This window comes from Diadema antillarum, unplaced genomic scaffold (assembly GCF_040938485.1).
Source record: "Diadema antillarum isolate AM-2024a unplaced genomic scaffold, OU_Dant_1.0 seq00000876_RagTag, whole genome shotgun sequence".
Lineage (NCBI taxonomy): Eukaryota > Metazoa > Echinodermata > Echinoidea > Diadematoida > Diadematidae > Diadema > Diadema antillarum.
The window spans coordinates 734,202-751,490 of record NW_027271740.1 but is presented as its reverse complement, the minus strand read 5'-3'; the positions used below and the strand labels follow the sequence as shown (position 1 = coordinate 751,490).

The following is a 17,289-nucleotide window of genomic DNA, read 5'->3' as shown; positions in this document are numbered from 1 at the left end:
AATCCTGCACAGTTGTACAAATAATTCATTGAGTCATGTCAACTTACATCAATAGAGAATGACAAACTTTGCATTCCTTTTCATTCTCAACATGGCATCAATGACACTATTGACAGTATATTTACCATTTGTCTGAGGAAAAGAAAATACTTTTCAAGGAATATTTCATATCTTGACATTTGATCTAATCTGTTTGGTGTGTTGATAACAGACTTTAGTATGTGAGCCTTCTCTTCAGTAGTCTTTGCCTCATCAGCTATAGAATTGTGGGGTGGCTCAGTGGGTAGTACGTCTGAAATGCAATCAAACTTCAATTCCTCACAAAGATTAGAGTGCAAACCCAGCAAAATGGTCTGCCCATAATACAAACTTGAAAATAAGCCGGAGATGCCAACACCTCGCAGTTCGGCCAAAGTGACTAGCAATACTCAGCAAATGGTATCAACTAGGCACATGGTGCCTCAAGTAGAAGAACGTAACCAGCTCTGATCTTAAAATGATCAAACCAGACTGCTTACCATAGTCTTAGGTGTTGTTTTGTGAGCATACACATATCGAGCTACAGAATGTCAGAATCAAATTACTTGTTCACTTATAAATGTGCAGGATGCATAAACAGACAGACAGCTATACCGATGAATGCTCGTGCTTTTTATCTTCTCCAACAAATTGAGCAGATAAAGGCATGTTTGAACAACTGCATGGTAAAACATAGTTTCCCTGTCATTGCAGAGACCATTTAACACAATTATATGCCCAATATATGCTCTGAAGTTAGCTGACTATTGGTATTTTTTTCACAGGTTTGGACATGGGAAGAGACAGTCAATAATAAGTCATATTCTGTTGGAATTTCATTACGACAAAAAAGCATGAAAATATGCAGAGTTCTGACATTCACTCATGGGGCTGTGAAAACCTGTCTCCATATGATTGTTATGTGACGTTCCTCATGTCAACTCACACGGTTGAGTCTGCTAGTGAAGTGGGATGTACTTCCATGCAAGCATCCATCATCAGCTTGCTTGTTGCCATATCACATGACACCCCAGAATCCAGACTGGTAGGGCTAATGAGCTCCTTACCTTCATCGCGGTGTTTGAGAGCAATGAGTGGAGGGTACTGGATACACTGCACATCATCAGGTGACATGTCACATGAATCAAAGAGGTCTCCTCCATGAACAAAGTCCTTGATCATGTGATGATGCTCCTCGTCTGATGAATTCTCGTCTCCGATGCAGGAGTCACTGTCCTGACTGCTCTCCCCACTGCTGTGTGGAAGTTCCTCTGGGGAACCCTCTCTGGACTCCAAGCTTCCTGCCTGTATCTGGGCAAATATAGGTACACTGTGACCATGGACACCCTCCAGTGACCCAATGACCCCAGAATAAGGATTCTCACTGCTCTCACCTTCCCCTTGTATGTGTGTAGAATTTTGTGCCATTGCATCGTCTGATGTGCTTAGGTGTCCAGCGTAATAAGCCTGATTGTCAATGTTGCGGCCAAACGTGACGGTATCCGATGGTAGCCAGGGTAGTTCAGTTTGCTTGGAGTGGTCCAGGCTGTTGAGACTAATGCTCACGACGGCACTGGGCTTACAAGGACTCACGTGACTTAGGTTAAGAGTACTGCGACTCTGTAGAGCATTGGCACACCCCGAGGGTATCTTCAGCATCGGTGTTGCTAGGTGACCGTCTCTCATCATCTCCAGCTTGGCTGATTCCAGCATCGGGCTCTCCTCCGCCTCCACCTCCACACCTTCAATGATGGAATCTTCCTCATCGGAGGAGGAGCTGGATGAGCTGTAGTAAAAACACTGCTGCTTGTCGGAATCAAACTCCATGTAACACACGTTCTGCTCCATCATTTCCTCTAGACGGTTGCGGAGTTGGGTGAAACCCTCCCGGGCCTCGGGGTCGTCTCGCCAGCATGACTGCATGATGCTGAAACTGAAGCCAAGTCAGTATAAGGATATGAATAAATCAAGTAAGTATGATGCTAAAATTTTGATATTTTCTGAAACATAATTGATGACCCATCATGATGCTATAATCATATGATATTCTATGTTCTGATACTATAATTCACTGAATTCCAACTCACAATACAATAAATCTTAATCTGTATTATGGTAAAACAAAGATCTTTCGTGTATGTAGTTGGAAAGAAGATTGTATGTTGTTTGAGGCCAAAATTGAGATCACACATTCGGAGATATTACACTTTCACTTGACTCGACGTATATTGTTCATAGACTGACTTCAATACTCCTATGTTGTTTTTGAAAGATCAAAACCAAAATTTTCAATTTCCTTTTATCTCCTTGTTTGGACATAGTATGCTGGAAAAGAAAAATCTTGAAACTTGAGCAACAATTTAATAAAGTTTATGACAATAATTGTCAGTGTGATGTTTTACTTCTTTCACTTTAAATCAAACACAGAATTTTCTAGTAGTTTAAATGAACAGTCATACACATAGACATAGGCCTAATTAGAAGGTAGACTATTGTTTATGAAATCTGAATAAATTTGATACCTGAATTCATCCCACATCAACAAATTGCAAAGAAAGTCTCCTTCTGTTAGCCCCATCCTTGTCGGCCTCACTTGGTAAGTACTCCGATTTTAGATCTCATACAACACTTTTTAAATAATTGATACCATTTTCATGTACATCATTCTACTTTGATGACACTTTCAGAATTTAAAATGCTTTATCTTCAAGTGAAAGTGACTCACATTTCTGGTGAGCAGTTCTCAGGTTTCTCCATACGGTAGCCCCCCTTGAGAAGTTTAGGCATGTCTTTGTTCGGGATGCCAGGATACGGTGCGGCACCAAGCGTCATGATCTCAAACAGCACCACACCATATGACCACCTGTGGAGAAATGGACAATACACATTGGTAGGTTGAAGAAGCCTACAGAATGCTAGCAACATTGCCAATTTGATGATCAAGGAAAAGGTAGCACTTATATTCATTTATGGAATCTGGATCATTCCATTAAAAGAAGCTGATATAAGAGAGCTCTAAGAGCAATACAATATCATTATTTTCAACAATGCTAGACATTCCAAATTTCTTTGGCTAAATGAATATGACCTCAAAAAGATGATTTATACTGAGATGGTACTCGATATACGCATTTCCACTCCCTCTTCACTATTCATAAATACCTTGCAGGAACAAGCTTTCCATTTCATATAAATATTTTGAATATAACTTTTTCAGCCACGGCTGTGTAATTATGTTTGCAATATCTTTATTCCATGCAAACTACATGTGAGACGATGGCTCAGCAAGAAATGAAAGCAATTTCCCAAGTGTCACTTTTTAAAGACACGCTGGTATGATTCAGGACTGATGCCTGCTTTCTTTACTTAAAGTGCTATGAATCCAACTCAAGAGGGCAGTATATACTCTTGCATCCATCCTCAGACTCCACTTACACATCTCCCTTGGTGGTGAAGACTTGGTCATAGATGGCTTCTATGGACATCCACTTTACTGGTAACTTGCCACCTCGTCTGTTTACATACACCTTATCATCGTAAACATAACGCGTCAATCCAAAATCGCCGATCTTCACGTTTTTATCGTCTGCGACCATTACATTTCTCGCTGCCAGATCCCGGTGAACAAAACCTTTCTGAGATATGTATTCCTAGATCAGAGGCAGACGGGAAAATGGGAGAAAATTACATTGATGGCATCAAACTTTACAAAGTGGTCAGGAAACATAATTCTATCAAGACTCAATAATAATTGGGAAAATAAAGATGGACAGTTTCTTACGTCCAGCTTGCCTAAATGACCAGCAAAACAACATAGAGGAACTAATGAAAATGACATTTTGCAATAATATGAAACATCCAACAGCTGATATTCTGTTGCTATTTATCTTCCAATGTAAATTGGAACAATACAAATTTCATCATGACATATATCTTGACATACCATCTTGATACACATGTCTATACCATTAAAAGACAAAGTGACAGTGTAAATATTTCTTAGCCAAAATCAATGATAATAATTATCAAAATGCTGAGACCTAAAGAACAATACAATATTATTCTGCCTGAGAGCACTGCCAATATGTAATAATGAAATTGAATGCAAAAGGCTATCTACCATTCCCATGGCTATCTGTCTGGCAAATGAGAGAAGATCCAGCGGTCGCAGAGTGTCCTTGCATGGGGTGCGAGGTGCCCTCCCTGTCTTGAATTGGTCAAATATCTGCCAAAATCAAAACAAAAACAGAAACATAAATTCAGTTTAAATTTAGCACTGCAAGTTATGATATCTAATGGATGTTATCATCTAGTGTTGGTATTTTGAAAAGATATTATAATGCTGTGAATGCCGTGTTCCTTCAAATATATCTACATAATCCATAGTCACATGGATGATAAAATTTAATGGAATTATGAGTACAATAAATGCTGCATGGGAAAGTCACTACGGAGGTCCTAGTCCTGCTGAAAATGATGTTCATAGGTTCATGAAGCAAGTTAAAAAAAATAATGACCCTTCATGACATCATCAACTTACAAAAATCATGTAATGTATTCAATGTGCCACATGCATACTCTTTTTTAATCATTATCAACTGTTTGCCAATCCAGGGCACATACTTTCATAACAGGAATACGACACAGGAAATGTACCAAATAGACAAAAAGTAACACAAAAATGGCACAAACAATTTTTGACAGCAAAGAAAGTTATCTTTATATGATTTGCCACATGAAAGTTTAAAACCCCCAGTGTGAAATAATCAAATATGTATTCACCTCAGATCGTCTGTTCCTGAGATAGTGTAAAAGGTCTCCATAGTAACAATGCTCCACCAGCAGACATATAGGATCCTGGATGGTACAGCAGCCGATGAGACTAACAACATTAGGGTGGTAACCTAGCTCCTTCATTAACTCAATCTCCCTCAGAAACTCCTGCTTCTGTGTGTCCTCAGCATATTCTGTCAAAAGACACAGACAAAACACATAAGAAATGTCAATTACTCGATTACTTTTTAGCTCAACATTAGAAGTCGTATGATTGCTTGAAAAAAAAAGAAGAAATGTAATATTAATAAACAGAAAAAAAAAAGACAGATATAAAATACAGGCAATGCACTGTTGCATGTAGAAAAGAGATACACCTGACAGATGGAAGGAGATCTTTAAAAAAGAGAGTGATTAGAAAGATGAATCAAAATTAAAAACAAAGAGATAAAAGTAGAGGACAGTTAGATGGGTAGATATATTCATTCTTCAAGATTATCACCAAAAATCACTTCAACACATTCTAAAATCTACTTTTGAGACAACAAAAAGGATAAAGGTAGGAGACGGTGGGAACATTCTCGATTCACATAGTATTCCACTTCTCCGTACTCTTAACTGATGTCGGAACAGTTTGTCCTGCTTATCAGACAATTCAACAAGAGTTTATTGCTTATTTGTCTTGGCTTTGTATAAAATCACATATCTTATAGGTGATAGAAATCACATATCTTATAGGTGATAGAAATCACATATCTTATTGGTGATAGAAATCAGACATGACATCCATTCTATGGTATTATATGATGCAACATAGAGAGTTTAAACAGTTATCTCTCGGAAAAGTCTTGATGCCTTGTATCATGTATCAAACCAACATGTACCCCAGGTCATCAAACTATTTGGTGGAATGTTCTTGTTATTACCCTCTCTATCATCCTGTCTAAGCCTACATTGGGTCTACAATGATCAGCCTCAGTCACATGACACACTTTAATCCTTGTTAATCACATTATGTCATATTATCTTTTCATATTCACATAGCATTTTTGCCTATCACATTGCAGAAATTCATTTTTTTCTTGACTCATGACACCACCAAATCATCCAAGCATCCTTTTTCCACTCTCTCTCTCTCCTTTACACCCCATTCCCAGAGACTCCAACCCCAAGCACCTTCTGATCTGGAGATTCTCCCGCCTGAAACCCCTAGCAAACGGGAGACTCCAACTTGATGTGTGCGAAGCGCCAAGTTTCTAGGGTTCTAGATGCTCTCTGGTGCTATCTAAGGCTTATTTTTTCAACATACGATAGAAATAAGTAAGAAATCCTTTCCAACGGGAGACAAACAGCCAGGGCAGGAGAAATTAAATCTCAAGCGGGAGAACGGGAGATTTTGCAAAAATGGGTTTTCGGCGGGAGATCTCCCATCGAAAACGGGAGAGTTGGAGTCTCTGCATTCCTCTCTCTATAGTTGATTCTGATCTGTACCAGCCCGATCATTTCTGCATCATCTAATCTCCACATATGTGCCTCTTCAAAGAGAGTACCTCTGCATTTCAGCCAGGGTCACTGCGCTTCAGAAGGCATCACACATTTCATACTTACTATGCAGCATCTTAACAGCGACCACGGTGTGTTCTCCATGGGCTGCTTCCCGGGGTACGATGGCAGAGAGGGAAGACTGGTGGCTCCAGATGCGCCCCACCACCAGCCCCTTCAGGACCTGTCCAAAAGCCCCCTCCCCCAACACATCACCAACCTTGATGCGGGCGGGGCTTATCTCCCACCGGTCCATCACATCTGGCTTCACCTGGCACCTGGAGGAGAAAGAGGAGGAAGAGGAGGAGGGGAGGAGGAGGAGAAGGAGAGGAGGAGGAGGAGGAGGAGGAGGGGAGGAGGAGGGGAGGAGGAGGAGAAGGAGGAGGAGGAGGAAGAGGAGGAGAAAGGAGGAAGTGGAGGAGGAGGAGGTAGAGGAGGTGGAGGAGGTAGAGGAGGAGGGGGAGGAGAAGAAGGAGGAGGTGAAGGAGGAAAAAGGGGAGGTAGAGGAAGTGGAGGAGGAGGAGGAGGAAAAGACATTATGAGAGTGAAGGATCTGGATATTTCTGCAAGTCACCTGTTTAAATCTTGACTGTTGGAGTTATCTACTGATTAGCACGAATCAGAGAGATAGATTTTGAAGCTAGGCATGAGCTGAGCAGTGCAGCTTGATACACAGATCAGAATGTCTTTTTTTTTCATATCATAAGTAAAAGTGTTTTTTTCTTGATGCATTGCACTCATGGCAAAAACTTTATACTTTTGTATCAAAAATGATGTTAAAAAAATCTTGCCATTGCTTGAATCATTTTGGTCATGCATGTAAGAAATAAATTTTGACTCACGAACTGAGAAGTGCTGGATAGGACGGAGAGGAATAAATGTTTGGGATACTCTCTTCATCCCGAGAGAGACTGGCCTTGCTGGAGTTGCTATGGCGACGGTAGATGCCCACCAGACAGAAGGTAAGGAAGGCCAGAACCAGACCTACAGCCACAGGCACCACAATGTAGATACTGAGCTTGTGGTTACGGAGGAATAGTCCTTGGTTATCAATCAGGATGGTGGGGCGAGTCCTGGCAGCTGGTGTGGTGGTTGGCATCTTTATTTCACCTGTTCTCATGGGCACAAAGAAATAAGATATATCTGCTTCAGACAAACTCATATAATTTGAATTAATGTACACAAAATTTCACTTAGTCTAGTTTTTCTGAAAAAAAAAGGCAACAATCTTGGTGTAAAAGCAAGACAATATTAATCAGAGGGGTGAAGGTTGAGGTGAAAAGTTTCTTCAATTTCAGTCCTGCTACAAATGAAATTTGTAAGATCACAACTGTCTGATCTGTAATTTAACAAACATTTCAGAAAAAAGGAACCCCGGGATTTGAACCTTTCTTCTACTGCTTTCAGGAAGTGACACTACCACCAGGCTGTCCCTGGTTGCCGGCAGTGACACAATGAACTTGGAACAAATACCCAAGCTCCAAAATTCTGACATTGTCATGTTAAGTAGTCCAAAGCAGACAAGGCATTAATGAAAGCAAGAGAATATTAATCAGAGGGGTGAAGAAATGTAGAGGGAGACAAAATGAAGAAAATTCACACCTAAATCTTTGTGTAGTCTCCATATGCATTTACAGCACTAATCATGTATATTCAATCTTCTGGTGAATTGAAATTTATATCATGAAAATAAGGACGTGTTAGTGTTGAATCTCCTGGTACTGTAATTAACAATAATTACCCAAGATTTCACACTAAGATTACAGGGTTTGACGGAATTTGATCTCGTGTACGTGATAATGGAAAAATTCTCTTTTGAATCTACAACTAAAATCTACTGGCAAAGGAGTGCATATTTACCTCACTGAAAAGGAAAGATTCATCCACAAAAAGCATACTAAAATGAATTAACTGGCACTCACCTGTAGTGAAAGCTTTGTCAGTGTGTCGGCCTCTTTGGAAGACTCTGCCAGGCATCTTTACTCCTTTGGGGAAAGCGGCTACCAACTGGGTAGGAGATGGGATCGAGGATCCGAACACATATGTTTCAGAAATCTTTCAGTCTAGAAAGTATGAGCTACATATGCTTGCTTGATCTGGTAATATAATTTGGGCTGTGATAATTTACATACATGTCTACTGTAACCATGGCAACCAACAATTACTAGGCAACAACAGCACATGTACATCACTGCATACAAAAAATAGGTGTGGGATCTCTCTGGTGATAACAAGCAAGGAGTTTTCAGAAAAACACAAGATATCACAGACTAAAGAGATACAGTCATTTTCACTTGCTAGTAGCTGAGAGACATGTGATTATCAAAACACATTATGAACCTGCCTTACATTTATTCTATCATCATGGATGGCTGTAGCTTAATTCAGCTCATAACTTGCTCTATGTCAAGGTGAAGGATATCTAATTTGACAGACTAATGAAATCTTGAATGCAACACATCGCCCTCTGTGGCAGCACGGTGCATAATGACTATGCAAGCCATAGATTCTGCACAATCTTACCTCAACTCCATACATTGATTCTGGTTTCAGTGAGGTAATTATGAAGCTGGTTGCATTCTGTGAGAAAGAGAAAAGAGTATTAAAAATGTTAAATTTCTGTTTAATTACACAACATAGCTCCAACTATGCAAAATACAAGCACACACACACACACACACACACACACAAAACACAAACAAAAAACAAAACAAAACAAAACAAATCCCTCCCCCCTCAAAAAAACACACAAAAAAACAAGAACAAAAACAAAAACCACAAACATATACACAGATCTCATGTTCCAGACTCATATATTTTTGATGTATGATTGATTAAAAATCTCACAATTTAAACTACATATCACAAAGTTAAAGATCACATTTCATAAATCATTAACTGCATGTTATGTGTTCATGATGTGCTATTGTTTATTCTCTATATCTTTATAACCCTCCCAAAAGCCATTTTGAAGGACTTCTCTCACTCTCCTAGAGACCTGTGTGGAAGCATGATATAAACTGCAGCTCTCAATCCTGAAGCTACATTGTACTGTAAAAGTGGATATTTCCACATGAGTCATTTTTTGCGCTCGGCCGGGTAAGATGAGTTTCGAGTGTGTTTAATTCTGCGGAATCAAAACATCAACTACAGGGACATAATGGTAAGCAATAATATTCATGGGCTTTTATTTTTGTGCTAGTTTTTGGTTGTGTGAAATGCGCAAAAATTTCAAAACTGAAAATTTCCACTTTCACAATACCATGACAACAGCTGAGTTACAAGACCAATCAGTCGAAAGCATTTAGTTCTTATTATGCTAGCAGAAATATTTGCATGAATCATTTATTGTGTGAGCCATAATAAGCAGGGCTTCCTAGTCCTCTCTGTCCACTGACCAGGGGAAGGGTGATGTTCCAGATGGCGTTCTGCTGGAAAGTGTACCATCTTGGAACCACTCTGGATTCTACCGCCTCCCCCCAGAAGAGCATGAGTGAAGCCATTCTGGAAAACGTCAGGTCGCCCCAGGCAACCATAGCGGCGTACGATCCCGGGTGAGATGATGACGGGTAAGACTCAATGAAGAAACTGATGGTCAGATTCTCAGCAGGAAGTCGGTACCACGCCATCTCTGGACGGAACAAACATTAAAGGCATTGTGTAAGCATGGAGGTATTTTATTCACTGCCAATAATATGCAATTAACTGTGAAAAGGAACCACTTCAATATAGAAAACATTGAAATTTAAAGTAATGCAGTTTTCTGCTTTCCGGACATAATAGCTTAAGGCAGGAGACAAAAATTAGCATATAACAATGAACATAGTTGTGATACTGAAGACACAAATCATTCAGCACAGTACCAAAATCAGACAATCTGCGGTAAACTTGCAGTTGCTTATTGATTTAGAATAAAGCGATACAATATGTATTAAAGAGAAAATATGTCAAACATTACATAGCACTGATGAAAAAAACAATTGTGAGACTCCAACCCTGAACACCTTTTGATCTGTGGATTTTCCCACTGACAACATTTCAACCCAGAAATTCTACCACCTGTATACTTTCCATACTGGAGATTTACAAAATAATTATAGTAAAATAGGTGGAGTATAACATGCACTGTGATTGGTTAGATTGCATCACATGATTGTGGATAAATTTAGGTATAGTAGCATGGTTGTACCACTATACTGAATGCTTACAGCATGAATTATCTGTCGTGCAGTTCTATTCACCTCGGCCTACGGCCTCTGTGAAACAAAACAGCTTTCGAGATAATTTACTATTTGCCGTTGTCTAATCCACTATAGTGCATAATAGAGCATGTCCTATTTGTATAATATACCGACGCTGCAAGCATGATACTGATAAGTGGGAGACTGATAGTACGCTATCTTCTGATGCAGTCATATGTGTAACTGTGCAGCATCTGCGACTGTATTCGTGAATAGCGTATACATGATGCAGTATCATACCATACAGTCACTATCGGTGGTTCACGAGAACTGTCACATTGCTGCTTTATTTCTTTTGTGTTTTAAATATTTACAGCCAAATTTCAAGCATGGGAAATGATTTTTAGTCGATACTTTTCTTTTCTTTTCTTCTTATTCTTTTTTTTTTTTGGGGGGGGGAGCATTTGGCGGGACATCTCCCATTGAAAGTGGGAGGATTTGAGTCTCTAAGGGTGCATTCAAGCGCTCTAAGGTGAACCAAAGTGAACTGAACTAAAGCGTACCGTACCAAACTGTGCCAGTTTTGGAGCGTTCGAGCGCTCTGTGGAGAAAGCGTACCTCACGAGTTATTTTTAGAAAAGGTCATGTTTGTTTGTAGCAAGAATTTCATTCACCTGGCGCTTGAAGTACTTACAGCTGTCCCGAACAAAGAGAATGATGTCTTTGCATTGTGACGTATGCGCATGATACGCGCATGCTTTACAACGAACTTTTGGTACGCTTTGGTACGCTTTTGGAGCACATCTGGAAGTAGTCCACTTTTGGCTTGGTACAATACGGTACAGTACAGTTCACTTTCTAACTTCAGCTCTACACTGTATTCAATATGTATGAAATGGATCTGCACTCTCTTCCCTGATGTCTTCTTTGGGAAAAACAGAACAATATTCATCACAAACTCAATTTGATAATTGTAAAAGAAAGAATTAAAAAAATAAATGAACCTCAAGCATTATAGAGGGTAATCATATAATCAATTATCTCACTGAAAAGAATTGGAGACCTCCTTATTTAACAACGAAGACAAAAATGAAATAGCATCAACACAATTCAGACACAGCTACACACATTTTTCTTAAGTAGCATGCGTATAAATACAAGGAATGTATGACAAATGTTGACTACATGTACCTTTAATACAGTAATGAATAATATCCTGTAAAATTGTTTTATGGTATAAACTTACGAGGTCCAGATTTTATGAGAGTGATAAGTTTGGGCACACTTTGGCTCTCAACACAGTTGACTGTAGTTTTAACCTAGGATACAAAGAATGGAAGATGCATTGGGAAGAAAGAAAGAAAAAGTACTTTGAGCAATTCTTTCATGTGTTTTCATAACAGAACATACAACAACCATGCGACAAACCACAAATTACAAGCTAAAACAAAATGAGGAGAAGGATATGAGACAGAAAAGGAAAAGTAGAAAATTCAGATCTTTACAGTAAACTCACACAAAAGTAAAAAAAGAAAAGAAAAAAGAAGACAAGATGAAGTGCAAAGGAAAATAATGACAAAAGGGATATGTCAAGAAAACCAACATGCTATATCTGGGAACATCTCTCTTAAGGCGCAAAACTTAGTGTCCACTCCTAATCTGTACTTAACATCAGCATAGACAGGTTTAATGCATGGACACTTTGTCTGTTTATTCTGTCATTAGGAAAGCAAAAGTCCTGTCTGCGTACACTTCTCACCTCTTACTTAGTACAAGCATTAATAACACTCTGTCCAACAAGAAGTGAAGACTGAAGGTAAACCAACACATTTTGGTCATCAACTCTGTGCCCTCAACATCATAAAAGGGTCATTTATATCCCAGAAACAAGGATAGTCATGGTTCTAAACACATCATGGAATGGCTGAGGGTCCTCTAATATCAGTGTGATAAAGGAAGATTCCCTCCCCACCCCTCCCCCCCCCCCCCCCCCCCCCCCCCCCCGGTTCGCCCGCCCCTGCACTCAGTCTCAATGTGACAACCCTATTTACTAGCTTATAATTCCCCAAAATATGATATGATCTAAATTCCACAGAGCAACAAAGGCAAAGCAAACAAAACAAAACAAACAAACAAAACACACACTCTGCAATAAAGGCCATAGTGATATGATAGGGATTCTAGGATTACATAATTCTTTGTTGACAATCAGTTTCCATGATAACTGTGCTAATCATCGTCAAAGAAAGTGAGCACAGTAAGACTTAAAGGAACATATCCCACAAAGTTATCTTAATCCATTGCATGCTAAACATTGTGACACCACTGAGCTATACAAGAAGCTGATGGCAGACAATCTCATGAAGTTTCCTTGGCAACATGAATACAGTGATTCATTGATTGATTCATTCATTTTTTCATCTCAAACAAAATTTGTAAATACATTTTTTTAAACATAACATATAAGAACATGTATATGTCAACATCACAGAATATGATAAATGAAATATATGAATACACAATTGATAAGGTGAAATAGAAAGAGCACAAAAACATTCTGAAGTTTAGAAAATGCAGGAGATGAACGGATAAAGATTGAAACTTAAACTTGAGTGAAATTGCCCTCAGGAAAGTGTCATTATAGTCATAATATCAGACAATGATACGAATGCGACATATTTCACACAGTGCAAGACATGACACTGAGTTCATTCAACTCCAAAAGAGATGTTTATACTCACAATTAAGGTGATTGCAGCATCTGTTCTGTCAAGAGGAACTCTGATTGCTGTTGATGTTCCATTTACCTTCAGAAAAAACAGACATATTCAGGCAAGTCAGTTGATGTTTGACATTATCTGAGTGGACATGTGGGTAGTAACTGCTGTAGCTGGATCAAAACATTGCATCTTGATTAAAGATTTAGTACAGAGCATTTCCGACCTGTGGTTTTCTTTTGCTATGTTGAAATTTTGTTATACCTAAACAGTGAGGTGCATAAAGATATATAGATGATACTTTTTTGACCCAAATGTTTACTTAGTTGTATCAAGTATAATTTTGTAAATTTGTATATTTCGTTATGACCATGTTCGTTAAATAACGGAAGTGCAGTGTATGACCAAATTCATAGGAGTCTATGATGGTTGATGAAATTCTTCTCAATCATGCTCAGCAATTGTTCTGTGTGCAGCTGATCTCAGTGAAACTACAATTAATTGATAATTCTTCTTGAAGTGATTTCTGTTTAAAAGTAAAGAAGACTTTTCTCTTCATCCCTAGGGAAATATTAATCAGTAATGTGTTTACCATGCAATCTGTCTACACATTTCAACACCTTCTGCTCTTTTTTTTTACAAGTTATTTGCAGACTTGTCATCATTTTATAGCTTTCATCCCTTCCAATTCCTTCATTTTTCTACGATTGCCAACTCAATCATCTCTAGATCGGTTTTATCTTGGAGGAATAGACATGAAACAAAAGGCAAGAATCAGAACTAAATGAAGGATATTTACGAGGAGAGCATACCTCCTTGATAATGTCCCAATGATGAAAGGATCTTGCCGACTGAGGATGAGCTAAAGCAGAGACGGAGTATGTGTCTACAACTTTCTCCCAACCTGTTCCAGACAAAGAAATGTGCTCGAGATATCAGAAAAATACCTCACCAATTTCAGCTTAAACTCAAACACATGGACAAACACACACCCAAGCACACCCAAGCACGCACACACACACACACACACACAAATTAATGTATTCTATATGTTTTATTACTTTTTTTGGTACCTGAATGATTTGTTCAATTAATTTTAAAACAATAAGATTACCTTAACCTGATGTCATGTGAAGCATAGGTACCATGTGTGGCAAACTTTTGATATACCTGTATGATGTGTTACTCTAACTTTCATCTATGATCAGCTAGTTTTGAGCATTACACCCTGAACTTTCCTTTTTTTTGCTCCTTTGAAAAAGAAGAAAAAGGATTTGAGAGTGAAGATGCCACAAGGAGGAGCTGTCATTAATACCACACAGAGAAACTAGAGAAGCACTCTAAGAGCGCAGATCTCCGTCAAGCAGCTCATTTCCACCACTGATCTTGTTCTTCCTTAGAGATCAGTGATTTCCACCCATACGTACAAATGTGTGCTGAAAGTCACCTGATTTCCCAATACAGAAGCCTTTTGTTACATCATTAACTTCAAGCTGTGCGGCCGGCCTCACCCGAGCAGAAACTAGAGCATGCGCTTTAGTGCACATATCCAAACCTCAGAAAATGCACAGCTTGAACTCCCAAGTTCATTCACCCTACCTGCCATTATATTGGAAATCCTTCATAAAATAAATGAAAATTCCTGAATCACTACCAAAATTTAGTCATCTATTTCTTGTTTCATTCTCAACCTTTCCTGTAAGTTTCATTTAAATCCGTTCTCAACTTTTTGAGTTATTTTGCATACATACAAACAAACCAACAACCAACCAAATAAATGTCAACGAAAACATTACCTCCTCCCTTGGTGGAGGTAATTATGATAAAAGACAAATATCTTGTTACTTTCATACTTGCCACATTGTTATGACTGCAATCCAAATATACTGACAAAATAAAAGCTGAGATGGTTTTGGCAAGTCATTTGAAGAATGAATAAAAAAGACCAATATTTCATAAAAACTCCATTATTCTTCTTGTCAACAAGAGACAGGAAAATCCAACAATATGCAGGTAGGTAAGAAAAAAAGAAAAAAAAAGAGAAAGAAAGATAGATAGACAGATAGATACAATGTAGATACACAGACAGACAGATATATTGATAGATAGATAGATAGATGGATAGATAGACAGACTTTAATAACTACTGTATATATAGATTTAACATTTGGTGTGCTGAAAAAAAAAAAAAGCTCATGAAGTATGAAAATTGCCTAAAAATGGTTTTATTCAATTTTGGCTGGCCCACAATTTCTACCATGTAATTGATTAGTATAATAAGCCCAGAAGAAGAAATTTCAAGTAGGATCTTTCAAAAACATTGTCTAAATTGCAAATTAATATCAGGGCTTCACCACTGGCACCAATGGTAATTTCATTAGCAGAATAAAGATCTGTAAGAAATAAGAAATTTAGCTGCCCCCAAAAGCTTGCAGGCTAGGATATAATGATAGATTTCTTGTAGTACTTTGATTAGTCTTGATGGATCCACTTACTTTCTGGGGCCCTCCAGGATAGGTTAACTACCACCTCGCTGGAACCTTTGGAATAATTCTCAGACACAATTTGGACCGCTGGCAGACGTAGCTTGTCTGTGATTGAGAAGGATAAGCAAGTTTCAACATGCATTGCCATGAAATAATCAAACTCTTTTCATATCTTGTAACAGAATTTGCTAGGTAATCAACACAAGTAATGCAGATAAAGCATATAATGAATCTCTTATGTGTCTGTTGACAGGATAACAGAAAAATCACAGCTATTTCCTTAAAGTTGGGCTGCAGATAATAAGGAAGATATTTCACTCATGGTACTTTGTTTAAGAGCTACAACTAATCATGATGCTTTAAATGTCCTCATTACAAAATGACTCACAATTTGACGACACAGAACGGAAACAAAAATCCTATAAACTCATAAGTGCTAAAGCAAATCAAGAATACAATGCTTCATTGTGTCTGAAACAGTCAGTAAGTTAAGATCTACTGTAGACAGTAGATATCACCCTGTCATTTCTTGCCCATAGTCAAACAAAGAGCCTGGTAACCATACACTTGAAGTAGGCCAGGTTTGAGAAGAAATGGAATCCCATGAGAAAATGTACTTTGTCAGCTCCTGACTGTTTTGCTCTCTTTTTGTTATATTCAACATCTTGTCGAATAGGACTTCACTTCGCATTGAGTCTCATGGCTATCTGTGGTAGGTTCTTCAATTCAGTCAGTTTACAAAACATCAACATATTTCAGTTTGAATTCCTAACGTGATTTGTTTAGATCTTCCACAGGGTCCGAATCATCTTGGGTGCCAGATCTTATGCGTACATTGTCAGAACAATAAAATCTCACACTATTTGCATGAGGGATAGACTGTCACATTTGAATGAAAATTGATCTGTTTCCTGCTTTGCTAAACTGGAATAATCACAGGTGGACTTTTTAAAGGAACTATCATTGAATATTACCAGAAGTCTGGGTTAATCTCAAATCTCAGTTCAGATATTTCATATCATGTGAATTTGTCTTTTTCAAAAGCATGCTTTTTAAAGAAGGATGTTGCCGTAACGTGACAACACCACCACCAACAACAACAACAACAACAACAACAACAACAACAACAACAACAACAACAACAACAACAACAACAACAACAACAACAACAACAACAACAACAACAACAACTTACAGGGCAGTTAGAAACTGAGGTACAGCAAGACCTGGGAATGTGACTTGCACTTTTTACAAATATCTTATGCATTGCTTGACAAACAAAGACAGGAGGAGAATCACACACATGTCAAGGAGGGCCTTCTCACTCGTTAGTATTGGTTTCCAGACGGTACCGACTCCGCCAACATTGACGGCCGAGATCCTCAGCTGATCCCTGCAGAAGTCCAGGTTAGATAGGCTTAGGGAGGATTTGGGGGTCTGGGGAGGAGACAAGATCGAAGCTGAACTTTGGCTAAAGGTGGTTCATTCTTATCTCTGTGTGACTAGCCGTCGATGGATCATGTGGCTCAGTCAAGGAGGGATGGTGAGGTGGGCAGTCAATACAGTGAGATG

At 38.6% G+C, this 17,289-nt stretch overlaps 1 protein-coding gene across 1 annotated transcript in view; it reads right to left on the bottom strand.

The window, feature by feature from the left end:
• Positions 1-960: 960 nt before the first annotated feature.
• Positions 961-17,289, bottom strand: part of LOC139740708 (uncharacterized) — a 72,608-nt gene continuing 56,279 nt past the window's right edge. Inside the window, exons 4-18 of the mRNA XM_071651274.1 lie at positions 17,043-17,154; positions 15,727-15,822; positions 14,044-14,135; positions 13,256-13,321; positions 11,761-11,833; positions 9,732-9,964; positions 8,857-8,913; positions 8,256-8,340; positions 7,176-7,443; positions 6,400-6,611; positions 4,801-4,985; positions 4,139-4,243; positions 3,454-3,668; positions 2,744-2,881; positions 961-1,951 (exon numbers count right to left, since the gene is read on the bottom strand). Of these exons, the coding sequence (XP_071507375.1) occupies positions 961-1,951; positions 2,744-2,881; positions 3,454-3,668; positions 4,139-4,243; positions 4,801-4,985; positions 6,400-6,611; positions 7,176-7,443; positions 8,256-8,340; positions 8,857-8,913; positions 9,732-9,964; positions 11,761-11,833; positions 13,256-13,321; positions 14,044-14,135; positions 15,727-15,822; positions 17,043-17,154 (2,928 nt within the window). The remainder of the gene's footprint in view (positions 1,952-2,743; positions 2,882-3,453; positions 3,669-4,138; positions 4,244-4,800; positions 4,986-6,399; positions 6,612-7,175; positions 7,444-8,255; positions 8,341-8,856; positions 8,914-9,731; positions 9,965-11,760; positions 11,834-13,255; positions 13,322-14,043; positions 14,136-15,726; positions 15,823-17,042; positions 17,155-17,289) is intronic.